The sequence below is a fragment of the Sesamum indicum genome, linkage group LG8 (genome assembly GCF_026168435.1).
Source record: "Sesamum indicum cultivar Baizhima isolate 11 linkage group LG8, ASM2616843v1, whole genome shotgun sequence".
Classification (NCBI taxonomy): domain Eukaryota; kingdom Viridiplantae; phylum Streptophyta; class Magnoliopsida; order Lamiales; family Pedaliaceae; genus Sesamum; species Sesamum indicum.
In genome coordinates, this window is record NC_142664.1 from 22178931 (window position 1) to 22195971 (window position 17041).

General features: G+C 29.7%; 2 protein-coding genes across 2 annotated transcripts; one reads left to right on the plus strand and one right to left on the minus strand.

Moving 5' to 3' along the window:
* The first annotated feature begins 1057 nt into the window (after positions 1–1057).
* On the plus strand, positions 1058–3252 carry LOC105168422 (uncharacterized). The gene is made up of 3 exons (XM_011088493.3): positions 1058–1551; positions 1648–1740; positions 2157–3252. Exons 1-3 carry the CDS (start codon positions 1504–1506, stop codon positions 3093–3095), a joined length of 1080 nt encoding a protein of 359 aa, XP_011086795.1. The 5' UTR covers positions 1058–1503; the 3' UTR covers positions 3096–3252.
* A 2381-nt stretch (positions 3253–5633) lies between these two features.
* Positions 5634–7123, minus strand: LOC105168424 (arabinogalactan O-methyltransferase 1). The gene is made up of 2 exons (XM_011088498.3): positions 6259–7123; positions 5634–6174 (listed from the first exon to the last, which is right to left on the minus strand). The coding sequence occupies exons 1-2, from the start codon at positions 6816–6818 to the stop codon at positions 5868–5870; spliced, it is 867 nt and encodes a 288-aa protein (XP_011086800.1). The 5' UTR covers positions 6819–7123; the 3' UTR covers positions 5634–5867.
* Between the last annotated feature and the right edge of the window lie 9918 nt (positions 7124–17041).

Below are 17041 nucleotides of genomic sequence, written 5' to 3' on the forward strand. Positions count from 1 at the left end.
ATTTTTTATATATTTTTATACGTACTAATCTATGTGATGGGATATATTTTCATCTTTATAAATTTAATTTGGTAAAAAAGATTTTTCTAACATATAATGAGTCATTAGCAAGTTAATCAAGAGTACATATGAATTTTCATATATCAGACTAAAACAAACATTAAGGATATTAAATGTAATTTTTTAAATTATAGAGACTTTATATGTATTAAAATGAATATTAAGGCATGACATTGTAATTATTCATAAATAATATTAGTTTAATTTCAAGAATATCATCTTGACCAATTGGCTGTTTGCGTGTTTACACCTTAAATGAAAGATGCTCCTTATCAATCCCTTAGTCTACTAGACTGTAAAATATTCATATCCCTTTTTTCTAAAAAATACTTAATATAGGTATGTGTTTCATATCGATTGCAAACAAAAAGTTTGAGTAATTTATGAGATTAAAAACCTTCTCTCTCTGGTAGAAATGACTTTTAAATAAAATTCTAAGGGTCACAAAAGCAAAGCGGACATGTTGATGATTTTTATAACAAAATAGTGAGACTGATATGAAATCAAAGTGAATGATACTTTATACAATAAGACATTGATCACTAAGTATCCGCACGATTATTCAAAGTTAGTGTGATGACAAATATTCTAAGATTGCAGGTGGTGAGAATTTTAGTTTTTTGTGAGGAAAATTGACTTGAATTCCAGTAGAATAATTGGAGAATTTATGGAATTTGAGTAGAAAATAGGCTTATATGGCAACTCTGTGTAGCCAATTTGGAGGGAAATTATGGAGTTTTTATCCCATATATTTCTCATATACATATGGCATAAAAGTGGTATGGTTCATCTCCCTTTCCTATGTGTTGCAGATTGGAAGGTAGAAGTTGAAAAAGAAGGGGTTTTCAAGAATGTAATTACAAGAGGAAATCATTCATTATTTCAACATGTATTTTTCTTCCTCTTACCAAAACAAATTTGAAAATATTTGGGCTCAAAGTGTTTGAATGGACACAAAAATCTCTAGGATAAGTAGCAATCAAAGTGAAGTATGGATTAAAATAACCTTGTCTGATGATCAATGACATCTCCTCTGACTTACCAACCCAAAAATTCCAGAAAGCTTTTTCAACCTTCAAGCTGTAAAAGAACTGCAGCATCTACTTCTTTATGTGATCTAATTAGCACCATCTTTGTTAGGACAACGTGATTTCTTGCAATTATTCATAACTTAATTAGCAGTCGACGGACTAAATAATTTGACGTCCCAACAACTTAGTGACCACGCACACATTAAACTTTTCAATTAGACATATTATTAAACACAGACCATAGGTTGATGATCCTGTGTTGTGGGTCATTTGATGTTGCCTATGTCGGCGTTTTCGCCCTTTTATTATTATATAAACTTGTACATATAGATGATCTGATTGCTTCTCATCTCTGCCTTTGTTTTCTCCTTACTCTTGTGGTTTGTTCTTGTGTAGAGGGCAATAAGGCATCATGTTACAGAACCATGAAGAACAAGCATGTCTGAATGAAGAGTCCAAGGTATGATGGAATATGTACATGAGTTCATCCATCTTGCTTATGATTTCTTGAAATTTTCATGTTACTGAACCGCAAAACTGTTTATGGTACTATTAGAGTTCGACAGAGTATGAAGGACGAGAATCATCATTGTCGTCTATGCCTGACTCACCTAACCAGAACAGCAGACCAAGCAGCATGGTGATTAAGGCAAGTTTTCTTACTACCTTAGTTCTATGCATCATTCAGACACTGGTAATTCGTTTGCACGTCTCATAGTTGGTCTGGGCTAGAATTTTCCCAACTTAGGACTAAGTTTGAGTTTATCTTACACCTTTGGGCTTACAGCTTTTGGCGTAACTTAATTTTAGTGAAGTTTGAAGGAACTCACAAACACTTTAAATGGCTTATCTTAAGCAATAAGCTGATGAGTGGTTAATTTAAGTCGATGTTTATGTTTGGATAAAGTGTTTGGAAGTGGTTAGAAAGGAATGAGTCCATGACAACAGGCTAAGCAGGTAGCTTAGCAAGACACGTCGCGAATTCTGTATGCTATCGATCTTGTTCTTGTTCGTTTTTATGATCCAAGTGTGTATTGTTGTGTTGAATGGGCGGAATCAAAACAGAAAGCGCACACGGTGATTCCAGCACATTTAGTAGCAGAAGCCATATCAACGCTCCACGGGCTGGACCTAAGATGGTCAGGCCCCATCACACCTACCGAAATGCAGTATGTGCAGCAGTATGTTTTCGCCAAGTATCCAGAGTACTGCAATGGCCTAGTCGAAGAGAGCGAGAAGTTCGACTTTTACAGCCTCTGCGTCAGTGAAGACTCCCCTGATTCCATGTCGGACGACAAGAAAAAGTCCCCCAAGATTGTCCGGGAATCGTCTTTTTCACCGTCCTTTGTGGCTAACAACACCTCAGACATGAGCAGAGTCCAACTAGAGCCCTCCAAATTACTCGACATACTCGCCAAGAAAACGTCATTCCAGGGCAACTTCATGTCGATCCCGGAAATCCAGGCGAGGAATCAAGCCCTGCAGAACTGCGGCCTGACGGAAGACGACTACTTGGTCGTATTCACTGCAAACGTGAAAGAAGCCATGATGATGGTTGCAGAATCATACCCCTTCTTCAGGGGGAACTACTACATGACAATTCTTGGAGAAGAGTATGATGTAATAAAAGACTTTGCATCATACAAGGAATCCAAGGTGATCATAGCACCAGAAACATGGCTGGATTTGAGGATCAAAGGCTCACAACTCAGCCAATACTTTAGAAGGAAATGCAAGCATAGTCCTAAGGGCCTTTTCGCTTACTCCGCTTGCACCAATGGTGCTCGTTCATCGATGCACTGGATATCGGAGGCTCATAGAAACTCTTGGCACGTGCTGCTCGACGCCGCTGCATTGGATGTGGGGAAAGATCGGCTAGCGTTAGCCCTCCACCGGCCCGACTTTGTCATGTGTGCAGTCGATATTGCACGTTCTCAGCCATCGAAGATTACTTGCCTGTTAGTTAGGAAGAAATCGTTCGATGCAGCTGCAACTTCTGCATAGTGAGATTGCATGAGAAAGTGATGTTCTTATAATGTAAATCTGGGATTATGGTTCATATACATAATATGTGCTTGTTCTTGGGAAGCAAGACTTTCCTTTCTTGCCTTGCTTTCAGTTTCTAGAGTTCGTTTATGAAGCCAAATTTTACAAACTTCCACTGGGATTGAGGTGGTTCCAAAAGACTTATCTTTGTGTGTGTGTGTCTATATATATATATATATACCCCCTCCACTGAGATTTGGTGTAAGAGAGTGTAATTATCCCTATATATATTGTTGATGGGTCGTGCGACACTATTAGTGTCTTATTCTATTATTCAATTCTGGCTGAAATTCATGAATTTCTACTTGAAAAGACATTTTGTCTTACTAGAAAAAAAAAATTGTAACTTATAAACCATTCAAACTTTTTATTTACAATTGATATGAGATGGGTACCAATATCTGGTGATCCTTGTACGATAATTCTCATATGGGCTAAAATATTTGCACTATTATAGTTCATCTAGTGGCTTCCAAGATGATTTTTATAACGACTTCACACAATTTTGGATTGCTAATAATATGACAATTTGCTATTTTATTTCAATAAGTAAAATGAAATAGATGTATAGTACCTGCAGGACAAATAGGGCGTCTCTGATCAAACTCGGACCTATTCGAATCTATCCCGAACTCGCTCTATTTGGAGCACGATTTTGAAGTTAAAGACAAAGGTAATCTTTTTACGTGTTTTGAGAAATAATTTTAATCTTTTAAAATTCTAGTATTTCATTACGATTGATGGGTCTGAACCTAGGCATCTTAAGTTCCGACCACGCTAAAAGAATATAGATTATTCCCTATATTATAACATACTTCGTCTAAAAATCATCACAAATAAATGCTATATATTTTTTTTAGTGTTAATAGCAATTTTTTTTTAATTTGGTCTATATAACGGAAAACTATAACTTTTAACCATGATAATTTAGTATTAATAGCAAATTTGCAAACATTCTCGATTTTTTTATTCCACCATAAATTGGAACTTTCTCTACAAAACATCATTTTTTAAAAGTAAAAGTTACTGCAAACACTTCCTAACCCTTTCACCATTTTATATCCTGACCGTTGTAATTTATTCGAGTCCCACCACATGAATGGCCATACAAATCCTTCATGCACACTAGCTAATGAAACACACCAAATGTGTGTGAAATAATTTACGTTACATTTATTTAATTGACTAAAAGAGAATACAAATTAGAGAATTGATTAAACCAAATAAAATTTATTAATTGCAGATTTACACGAGTATAAAATAATTGATGGAACAACTTGATCAAAGAAAGTGCCATCTTATTAAATAAATAATAATAATAATAATAAATTTATTGAATGGTATTTTAGTCGATCAATATTATAGTAATCAAAGTTAGTTATTGTAGGAGGCTAAACCTTAACATTAAAGATAGATATATAACTTTTTTACTATCTCACACAAAAAAAAAAAGAAAGAATTTTGAAAATGACAACTTGGAAAAAGGGTGTTCTTATTAATCAAACATATTTAGGAATCTTTTTGCTAAGTTTTTTCAATTGGAAATATTGGAACAATTTTCTTTCACTACACATAGTGGTTTTAGAGTGAATTCGTTATAATTATATTATAAATTTCAATCATCAATAATTAATATAGTTAATTATCAATATTAAATATATGTAACTAACAAATAATTATTATTAGAATCCTTGATCTGACTTAAACACATAATTTCTTGATCGTGGCGTTTCGATTTCGCCCATTAAACTAGTCTCCGTGGCTACTATTTATAGACTTTTGTAATTTATAATATCTCTCAAAAGCTAATAAAATATTAATATTTATTTTTAAAAGTTTATAAATCATCCAAACTCAAACATCCTCTTTGAAATGAATTCTTGAAATATATGTAAATACAACATGATTATGTAAATTATAAGATATTAAACGGTGTATAGATTCGATTCGAAGGCTACATTAATTAGTAGGCCCATTGATGCTTCACTCGGCCCAATTTTTAAAGTTATTAGGTCTACACATCCAATATCTTTTGATATTTTTTTTTAATTATTGATTATAATTATATCATAAATTTAAATATTTAATAATTAATACATCAATTATCATTATCAAATATTTATAATTAATCAACAACTATTATTAAAGTCAATAAACAGCCATACATTGGTGAATTCTAATAAATGACTTTATGGTCAATGAGTTTCAACTTCACCAATTAAATTATGGTATCAGAGACATACTGATAGTTTAGTCCTAAAAAACATACTTATTCTAAATTACTTAATGTTATGTTTCAATTAATGGACTTAAAATTAAAGATTTTAAATTTTGATTAATAGATAATTGAATTTATTTAGATATTTTTTGTGATGGAAAAGGATTTCAAAGCATTTCAACTTTTATTTTAAATTATATTTTTTAATATTGATGAATTTTAAATTTTTCGACTAACTTGTCTTACTATCGCATCGATTACAGTATCCACACATGAAGTTAAATTTTCAATTATTTGTCGCCAATAGAAGTAAAAAAAAAATCCAAAAACTTTATAATTAAAAATCCTATTTTTTTCACTATCATAATTTGGCAGGAAAAATAAATTAAAATGGAAAGGTGAAATAAAACAAAAACCCCACTTATAAATGTCCTCTCGCTAAAAAGGGAAACTGCAGTGCCGCCTGCTTCTGTTCTGGCCATACAAGTAGCCATCGCCACACCGCGCGCATCCTAGCAAAAGTCACAGCTCATGTTAGCCGGGGGCGGAATCTCGAAATGCCATAACCTCCCCACAGCCTTCACCAGATGCTTCTTGCACAAGAACGCCTCAGCGTACTTCTTCTCTACCCTCCGGTCCACGTCGTGCACGAACACGTGCGTCACACCTGATTTCTTCCTGTTCCTCGCCATCACCGCCGCTGAGTATATCGCCGCCATCCTCCCCGGCGCCTCCGCGAAGTACCCCCGCGGCGCGTCCACCATTATCATGTCCCACTCCGTGTCGTACACCTCGTCTGACAGCATGTTTAGTGCTAGCCTGCATCAATATCACAACAAATTCAATCTAAAGGATCATTTTCTGATCGATATATGTGATCTGTTTTGTGGTTTTTCTATTTACCTGCACTTGTCGTTGCCGCGCAAGAATGAGTTCTTCGCCGAACAGTCCGGCTCCGTACCGTAGTGCTGCAGCAACTCGTCGGCCTGAGAGAGCTGGGTGCGGTAGTGCACGGTGTCGACGCGGAGGGCGGGGGCGTCCTTCAGCACAGTCTGTACCCACTTCGGGTCCTCCTCCAGGAATAGCGTCCTGCCACCTGGATTAATCGCGGCCCACATCAGCGAATCATGGCCCAGCCCGAACACGAGGAAGTTGCTCGGGCCGAGGGATCGCAGAACGTCGTAGGACACGGTGATCTCGCTTATGGACTGCTGGGGCACAACGCGGGACGTCGCGTAGTGCAGAATGGCTTCCAGCTGGAGCGTCGTTGTCGTCGCGTTCCCATCAAATGTAGTCCGCCCCCACGCGCCCCCGCAAAACAACTGGGACGAGCCGTAGTTGATGAACAAGGAAGCGATGAGCAACCCGCCGCCTATCAATCCCACCACCGCCAGGCCCAGAATCCAGGGGTTCTCGGGCTTCAATTTCTGGTAATGCTGCTTCTGGTTATGGGTTTTCTGCATGGTTTCTGGTAATTTTGTTGGGATAATATGAAAAATGGAGGATTTGGGAAGCTTAATGATGGTAGAAATGTGGATTTATAGAGGATAAGGAGACGAAAGAGTTGAAGAGGGAGGAAGAGAGCGAGACCTCTACCACCTAATCTACATAAAATATATATATATATATATATATATTTGGGAGTTTGATGAAGAAAGAGTGGTGTAGTGATTTGTAGGTTGTGGAATGCACGTCTTTTTTGCAATTTGATTTTCATTTATTACATTCTAATATTTTAGAAAAATAAAATAATTATTTTGTTCCGTATGATTGATAATAAGGTCTGAATGTTAAAATTAAGGCAATCAGAGTCTTGTGAACACGAGACGTGGGTTTGTAGTATACTTTTTAATATTAATGCCTTATTTATTTATTTATTTTAAATATATTGATTGATTTATTAATATTGATTAATGTATTGAATGAATCTTTAGATTTATATATACTAAGTATAGGAATAAAGCATACAACAAAAAATTATAGCGGTGACACTCTTCTAAAAATATATTTAAAAAAAAAAGATAAAGTGTGACCAATTACGTCTAATCAAAATTTATTTAAATATTTAGATAAAATAAAAATAATAAGCTTATAAATAATGTTAATCAAAACCCAACAAACCCTTGTTAAAATCATAAAAATAAATTATGAACTATTTATTTTTTATTTATAAAAGAGCTTATTAGAGCTTTATGTATTATTATTACGTGTATTCTCTATAAATATTACCGTATACTTTATATTATTTTACAAGTTTTTTTTTTAAAGTTATAATTATATCATGAATTTCAATCATCAACAATTAATATATTAACTTAATATAATACCACACTGATGGGACATAACCATGAACATCTGATCATGAAACCTCAAGTTCGTCAATTAAATTAGACATTATTGACATGTTACGGGTTTTAAACACCTTATAATATATATTTTTCTGAAAAAAATTAAGTTGACGCAAATACCCTTTTGATCTGTTCCACCTTATTGTGTACATAGTAATAATATCATTCTCCTTTTATATTTAATTTTAATTTGAATTAAATAGAAATAGAATGGGGCTAAAATTAGAGATGACGTGAGTATTGAGACTACAAGGACTCTTTTAATCGAATTAATTACATAGTGTGTGCAAATTGAATTATTTTTGGACCTTAATTAATTACAGTTTTTAAAATTTGATATAATTATAAATATATTCTTATTGTTTGATAAATTATAAATTCTCCTGATTTTGTTGTATATCTAACAACGAGCTAATTCCGTTAGTTTTTTATTCAATTTTTGTGGTGAATTGATCAAAATACTCTTTTAAATTATGAATTATAATTTTATATACTTGTATGGTGAACTAACCAAAATACACTGTATCATTAGGTTTTCATATAAATTTTCAAATATTTTGTTGTTTAAATTCGGCAACAGTCAAGTAGTAATGTCCGCCTCATCATTTAAAAATTAAATAACTAATTTGTATTTAAAAAAATATTTATAATTTTTTAACTAATAAATAAAATAATTATAACTATATCAAAAATTAAGAGATGTACGGTCATTTACCATTAATTAAACCATATAAATTAGAATAATGGGTTGCCTCCTCAACACGACAACATTAGACGTCTTGTCTTGTCTAAACACTTTTTACTGTCTTAGCTAAAAAGTGGGCAAAACACATATGCACGTTAATTTGTCTTTCTTATTTTATAACTATTATTATTTTTTAATTGTACATTAAAATATTTAATTTTATCGAATACATTACTAGTCTTATAATGAAAAGGTAATAGAAATAGTAAATTGTAAATTATTATATAAATAAGACCAACACCCGTGTTCATAAAACTCGAATTCAAAATCTTTACGCAATGAAAACTGATTGACGAGTATTAATTTTTTCGTCTTATGAAATGCGAATTTACCCTTCTCTGACGCTCTCGTTTGATTTGATATGAGAAAAATAAAATAAAAAGATGTGCACAAGCAAACTTTGCTACACATTGAAAATATATAATATATACTTTTTTTAAAACTTATTGATACACAAATTTCGTATAATTTTCCTTTATTCAATATTTTTAGAATTTTATGAATTATTTATTTATTTTTTATCATATACTAAATAAATAAAAAAGTTAATATTAATATGTAATAATATAATTGGGGAAAATTGGGATTGTGGGTAATAACGTAAATAAAAATTAGTAAGAACCTTTTTGAGTCTCATAGAATAAAAAATATATAATTGGAATTTTTCGATTTTTTAATTTTATACTTGCATTTTTTTTGCTCAAATCTCGAAAGAAAAATGTTTGATCTTTCGAATTAAATATAATATTTTTTCTTTTATATGTTATTTTATTCTTAGATTTTTTTCACTTTTCACTGTAATCAAACATAGTCTTATAATGTACATTTTAATTATCTGAGTACTTACATATTAAATTATAATTATTTCCTCATAATTTCACACTTCACTAATTCCAATTAAAATCAAACCAAAATTTATACAAACAAAATATCACAAAATTAGTTGAATAAATATGTAAACATAAAATAAATAAATGGACCGAAGTTTAATGTGTATTTAATAATATTGTTCAATAATTGTGCTATTATTGGAAAACTGAGTCCCCCCTGTCCTGCTCTAACTGGGCAGAATCTTTTTCCACTAGGAATGTGGGCCCCTTGGAAAAAAAGGGATAGGGTAAAAAGGACAAAAAATAATATTTATAATTATAATTATAATTATCTACTCGAATGATTGTAATCTTTTTTATAAAATTTTAATTTTTTATTTTATTCTAACTATGAGACCTAATTTACAGTAAAATCTCTATAAATTAATAATATTAAAATTATATAATTTTATTAATTTAAAAAATTTAATTAATAATTTATTAATTTAAAGAGATTTTTTTTGATTTAAAGAATCTACATTATTATGCGTGAACAAAATGTATACATTGTAACGATGTTTATGCATAAATTTATACAAGGATCTTCTCAAAAATTATTATCTTATTAGCTTGTCAAAATTATTAATTTTAGACTTTGGACCCAAGCCAGGATCAAGAAAAAAATATTATTTTAAAAAAATTATTAATTTATCGAGTATTAATTTATAAAAGTTTTACTATAGTTGGTAAAATTGAGGTTCCATAACTGTAATATTATGGATTCATATCTCATTGTCGTGCAATTATTGATTTATTTTTTATAAATATTTGATATTTTCATTGATATGTGAATTCTTATCTATTTATCTATATTATTTATTAAGGAGTAGATCCCTAGAGTACCACTATAGTGAAAAAAAAATATATATATATATATATGCGGATTGCCTTAATCTCATTCAAACATGCGAATGATGCTATCAGAGTAATTCAAAATGTAAAATTCCTAAATAAACCTCGTATTCTTAGCATTGAAAAAGAGAATAAAAGGGTTAGAAAGGTAATTTTACCTTAACCGAAATGTACCAGCATGCCCAACCAATACTCATGTAACCCCCACTTTTCATGAATAGTTTTAGAAAAGAATTTCATACATTTATCATGTTCATAACTCATGTATTTAGCATGCATGCTTTGAGCTATATCTACTGTTTTGCGCATGTATCGAGTGTGCTCTCATGACTAGTACTATTTATTAAGTATTAGAAAATTTTATAGCAATTATATTTAGTCGGGAAAATTGTATATTAATTGAAATACCCTTAAATGAACTTCTTGGGTTGCACTTTTTTTTTTTAGGGAAAGATGCAAATAATTTTATTGTGATTTTGTAAATGAACAAATTACTCTTTTATGAAAAAATAATAATTTAGTTTCTTATATTTTTTAAAAATACAACAAGTTATCCCATATGATTTTTAAAATAAAACAATTTACCTCCCTGTATAAGGAGGTAAATCATTTTGAAAGTACAGGGGGATAAATTGCTGTATTTTTTTTTATAAGGAGATAATGTGTCATTTTCAATATTATAGGGGAGTAAATTGCTATTCACCCCTTCTTTTTATTTGTTCAAAATAATAAAGTTATAAGATTTATTAATTGATTTAGAGGGTGTTTGTCTAAGTTGTTTTAAAATATCTTATAAGTTCTTACATCTTATGAGATGTTTTAGAATCTTATTTTGTTGTAGGTCAGTTTTTTTCATTTATACCTTAACAGATGGGGTATAGTTGTAAATAAAGAATTTTTTTAAAGGAGGTATAAAATATTTTCAAAAATAATTTAAGAAAAGTATAGTTTCATACTTTAAAGAAAAATAAATGTAATTAACCCGTGAAAATAAATACAATCAACGAAACATAAATTAAATATAAAAAAAGAATTTAAGTATTCATAGAACGAGAGTATTATATACGTGAATTATCGGGAAAAAAAGAGAGAGAGAGAGAGAGAGTATTTATGTGGACCCCACATCAATGGGGCTGATAGTTTGGCAACTTTTGTTTCCTATTTAAAAAAATTGTACTATATTTTTATTTGGGTAAATTACAATTATTGACATAATTACGAATATCTTCTCGTTGTTTCAAAATATATAAATACTTTTAATATTTGATGAAATTATATAATTTTTGAATGGAGGTATGAAATTGTCAATTTTATCCTTAATTTTTTTAAAAATTAGAAATTTATAAAAGAAAAATTTGAACTAGGTGAATGAAAAATTGTTAAAAATTATAAAAAAAATTAACCACTTAGTTCATAAAAAAATTTAAAAAATAAATAAAATTATAAATTTTAATTCATAAGGGTATTTGGTCGGCTCATCACAAAAAATGGACCGAAACGGATTTGGCTAATTGTTAAACGGCTGTTAACATCATGAAACATTGGTAATTTTTTTAACAATGAAAAATATTCATAATTTATGTCAAATCTCAAGAGAGGTGGTTGTAATTTATACTTTTATTTTTGTTGGCCAGCAACTTTACAAACAATAGTGTAAAACTTTGAATTAAAATGCTACAAGTACCCTATTCTTTTGTGGACTACTCCAAAATCCTCATTCCACTTTAATTCTGTCCTAGAATTAGATTAAAATTAAGGATAAATTATACTTAGATTCTTTCTAAAATAATAAAAAATATATATTTTTTTAATAAAGGTTCAAAATTATACTTACACTCCTCCAAAAATTCATTATTTATACATAATCCCCATTAGTTAAAGTTTAAACTAAAGATACTAACGTCAACAAATCACATAAAAGAATGTTAAATGAGGAGCAAATTTATGTAGTTTTTTTTTAATGTTAGCATTTTCTATCAAAGCCCTAACGGAATAAGGTCAGGTGAGAAGGAAGATTTTTTGTGGGGATTGCAAGTGTAATTTCGAAACTTTTTTGAGGCAAAAATATAATTTTATATTTTTTAAAGGGGGTTCCACATGTAGTTAGCCCATTAACTGATTTTATATGTATATATGTAATTTTCGAATTAAATTAAATAATATAAAAGTAAAGTCAATAATAAAATTTTATGATTTTTTATTTTGATAAATTTGTCGACCACTCCATGATGACATCGATTGTTTGTCATTTATGAGATTTTTTGAAAATAGGGTATATCTACCTATCATTTATCAAATTTGCACTTTGCCATATAAAATTATTTTTTTGTCGGAAAAATATTATATATTGTATTTATGTGGAAAATATCACATCGCATGACCCTATATCACATGTGTACTGTATGTGATATTTTTTCGACAAAAAACTTGCTTGAAATATAATTTTTAAAATTGAATTTTCTGTGTTACATTTTATTGCATTAATTTATACTTAATAACATACACGTCATGTATATAAAAATAATATCATCTATTTTATTTACAAAAATATTTGATATATATGTATATATATAATTTAACAGAAGAAGCAATAGAATTTGAAAAATATTTTTGGGTCATAGACTGAAAATTGTAAACAAATAGTAAAGATTGTTACCTTATTAGTACAAATGCATTAATCATTCTTTTGACGTGGCCACCTAATTAGTCGTTATTACTTGGAATTTGTAATAGTCGAAAAATTCTAACTTAAATTGATTTTCATCATATCCAAATTATTGATATATTTATCATATAATTATGCATAATTCATGACAAATATATCACACTTATTATGTGATCAAACTAAATTCAAGTAAATCTAATTTTGATAAGAATTTTCCTGTAAAAGTGTTATTAATTACACGAAAAGATCGTCCATAAATAATAAATGGATCGCGCAACCTTGAACTTAGAGGGAGACCCTCTTAATTAATTATCATGAATAAATATCAACCCCAATTAAATCCTCGATCTATAAGCCTAAAGTTACTTATTAGAGGTGTCAGAGTCGATCTCAACAAAAATTTAAAATTTAAACATCGACTTCGAAAAAAGGTTAAATCACTCTATTACTCCTTTTCTTTATTTCCCATCCCATTCTTGCATAGTTGTACTATAAAAATACTATCATAAGAAGGTAATTTGCTCATTTACGATATCACAAGAGAGTTGCTTGAATTTTTTCCATTTTTTTGTTTGTGGCTTTGCAAATTACGTTGTAGAGTTGCTTGAATTTTTTTCATTTTTTTGTTTGTGGCTTTGCAAATTACGTTGTCAAGTTTTGACTTTTAATGAATTTTGCAACGAATATTATCACGACTTTTGCGACGACGTTCATGATAATATTTTCGTGGTGAAATTTGGGACAATTTCATTGCAAAATCTTGTTTCATTCGCAATAAAAATCATTGTTAGAAACTTATACAACTTTTAAATAATGAGCTTACACAATCCAAAAATAAGATATTGAAAACTTACAAACTCCATTTAAAAATTAACGGGCTAAGAGTGGGCTGGTTCGATTTTAGGTTAGTAAAAAAAAAAACATTTAACAGTCGAATTTGATTTTATATTTATGTAACCCGCATAGACCGCGCAATATGACGATGATGATGATAAGAAAAAGGAGAAGAATAACAACAACAACAACATAATATGCTAGAATTCTTTATATGTTTATACAAAAGTGTTGATAATACATAAATTAGTATTCAGTATAATAATAACATTTATGATATTTTTTATTGGTATTGTATGATATATACATATATATATGTGCATGAACATGTAAACGAGATCTATTAGTTAATTAATTCTTGATCATTGATAATTTTCAGTTGAAAATAGATGGTATCATTATTTTATTACAATCTATTTTCATAATCATCTTATTCTAATTCAAATAATATTTGTTTTATATTTACATATTATTGTATATGATCCCTTATGTTTTTAATTTGAAATATGGACTTTTCTCACAATTTTATTCACAAAAAACTAGTAAAATAAATATATAACCATATATAAGGGTTTATTTTTTACACATTGTAATGGTATCTCATATTTTTATACTTTTGCTAATTATCAATATAAGAAGATTAATTTATCATGGCAAAATAATTGTAACAAAAGTATATATTATCACAAAATACTAATATAATTATATATAGTAATTGATTCGATATTCAAGACCGCAAAAACATTCCAACCCTCCCAATCCAATTAGACCGCGACGTGCAGTTTTAATGATTGTCGAGTTGGATTTGGGCTAAACTTTCTAAAAATCATAATATTGGATTGGGTCTAAAAATTATTTAAATTGACCTAACCCACACTGTGTACACCCTAATACTAATTATAAAATTATCATTACTAATATTTTATAAATTTTATAATTTAATGTTATCCAAATATTTTAAGAATTTAAAAATTATTGTAAATAAGTTCACCCAAACGCCCTTTAATTCTAAACCGACTTTCTATTTATTGGACCAGACCCAAGTGATGCAGGAATAATCTAGATGGGCTCAGTCCATAGCTGGCCCAACTCATTGTTTCCTTTTTGATATTATTTAGAAAAAATACCCTCTTATAGATTTTAAATATTTTCTTCCAAAAAAGGAATAAATTAATTACAATAAGACCCCTCTGAAAATGTTAAAATTACACTTACTTTCAAAAAAATTCTAAAATTTACACTTACACTAGCTCAAAAAATTCTCAATTTACACATGAACTCATTCCGCTAGGGGTTGGACGAAAAATATTGATGTAAGCAAAAAAAAGAAAAAACATATATTTGTAATTTGCTTCTCATTTAATATTCTCATGTATATTTTTATACTTATAAAATAATAATATAATATATATATAGTGAGGTTAACATTATTATATATTTTTTTCCTTTATAAGTACAAAATTATCGCACGAAAAAGTTAAATGAGGGATACAAATTAAAAATTTATGCAATTTTTTTTGTTAATGTCAATTTTTTTTCATCCAAATCCTAATAGAAAAATGTGAGATGTAAACAGTGAATTTTCAGAGAGACTGTAAATGTATATAAAACATTTTTCAAAAAAAAAAAAAAAATTTTATATTTTCAAAAAGAGTACAAATGTAATTAACCAAAAAACAAATCACTCAAAGAGAAGGCTCTTAAACATTTGTGATGCAATAAAGTTGAGCAACTAATATTGAAGGTAAAATTAAAATAAATATTGTCTTCGACCTCATCACATAATTTGGACAGTGGAACACTTCCAAAACATAAATTCGACTTCTAAGAATATTTCATTCATAATTTTGCTTCGCACTGATGCTAACGATCGTCATCTTATTTTATCTTTACTAGATAAATTAATTGAATTACTTAGGTATAAATTTGTTGAAGGATATTTTAATATTTTTTTAAAATTATTATCTATCTTGTAGTGGGATCAATAAATTCGGGGCTGGATCGAGGTTCGATATTGCTGAGACCCCCAGAAAAGTTATTTTGGAACTGTGTTGGGAGTTGAAAAATGAGCAGAGATTTGGTTTGCGTAGAGGTCTTTATTTAAAATCTTCTGATGCTTAAATTAATTTGAGTAAGATCGATTATCTCAATAATGATGTACATTCACTCTGAAAAGCTCTTGGGTATTTTATGGGATCAAATGTCTGTATTTTTATAAATTCATGTATCTCAATCTCAGGTTTACAAGTATGGAGTGATCGATTGGTGGTGATAATGGGCGGTCGAGTCGGGTTGGATAGGGTGCGATTCGACTTAGATAAGAATGCGCAGATGTTTGATCTTGTTTCGACATTTAAAATTCTATCGTGATATTTTTATCTTTAGATAAGGTTGTAAATGATTCGAATCGAGTTGAGCACATCATTATTCAAATTTATTTGAATTGTTGTAAAGCTTAAAAAGTTGTGTTTGTATTGTATTTGAATTATTGAACAAATTTTTTTGTTCAAGTTTGGTTTATTAATTTTAACAAATTGAATTCAAATGAGCTTTATTCATCAATTTCAATCAAGTATCAAAAAGTATAATTTGTTTTCCAACCCTATTTTTAGATAGCTTTCATACTGGACCAAAAATATTAACCGTACAAAGTGTCGGACCAAAAATATTAACCTTATAAAGTATCGAACCAAGAATACAACATTCCTTATTGAAAACACAATTTTGCTAGGTTATGGGTGTAAAGCAAGATTAGCTGCCATGTGAACCCACAATAATATTAATTTTTTGTCCGAACCAAATTTGGCAAAATCAAATCAATACATAGTAAGTGCATCAATATTATAATATGATTAATTATTTTTTCTAAACTGTACATCAATCATATAATAAATATCATCCGAGTCGAATCTATTTCAAACTAGAATTTTTCACGACAACTACGTCAGACAAAGCAACGCGCCAAGAATTAAATAAGAGGTTCGGCATGTGAGCTCGAGAAGAAACACCATTACTATGAACAAACAATTTGATAGTCAAAATCGTCCTACTCCAACCCATACTTTCATTAATGCTGCAATATTATTTATCGCCCACGTTCACTTGTCCAAGATAATTACGAATTTACGCTATCAAGTATCAACTCATGCAATGTGAATTACGTGTCCAATATGAATACAAATTTAATATATATTGATATCTACATGCAATTTAGAAAAAAAAACAAAAATACGATACTGACACGATTTAAAATATTGTGCAACGTCTTAACCCAATTGAACGCGACTTTAGGGTTATTTCTCAAATGAGGTCTGCAGGTCATCGGCAATCATATCCCTAGGAAATTAGCATTAAATCAATAATACATATCAGA

Bases quoted from the DNA above. Each gene is read 5' to 3' on its own strand.
- LOC105168422 (XM_011088493.3), top strand. From the start codon at position 1,504: ATGTTACAGAACCATGAAGAACAAGCATGTCTGAATGAAGAGTCCAAG. The intron at 1,552-1,647 runs GTATGATGGAAT...TGGTACTATTAG, and splicing joins GTCTGAATGAAGAGTCCAAG to AGTTCGACAGAGTATGAAGG. The intron at 1,741-2,156 runs GCAAGTTTTCTT...GAATCAAAACAG, and splicing joins CAAGCAGCATGGTGATTAAG to AAAGCGCACACGGTGATTCC.
- LOC105168424 (XM_011088498.3), bottom strand. From the start codon at position 6,818: ATGCAGAAAACCCATAACCAGAAGCAGCATTACCAGAAATTGAAGCCC. The intron at 6,175-6,258 runs GTAAATAGAAAA...ATATTGATGCAG, and splicing joins CGCGGCAACGACAAGTGCAG to GCTAGCACTAAACATGCTGT.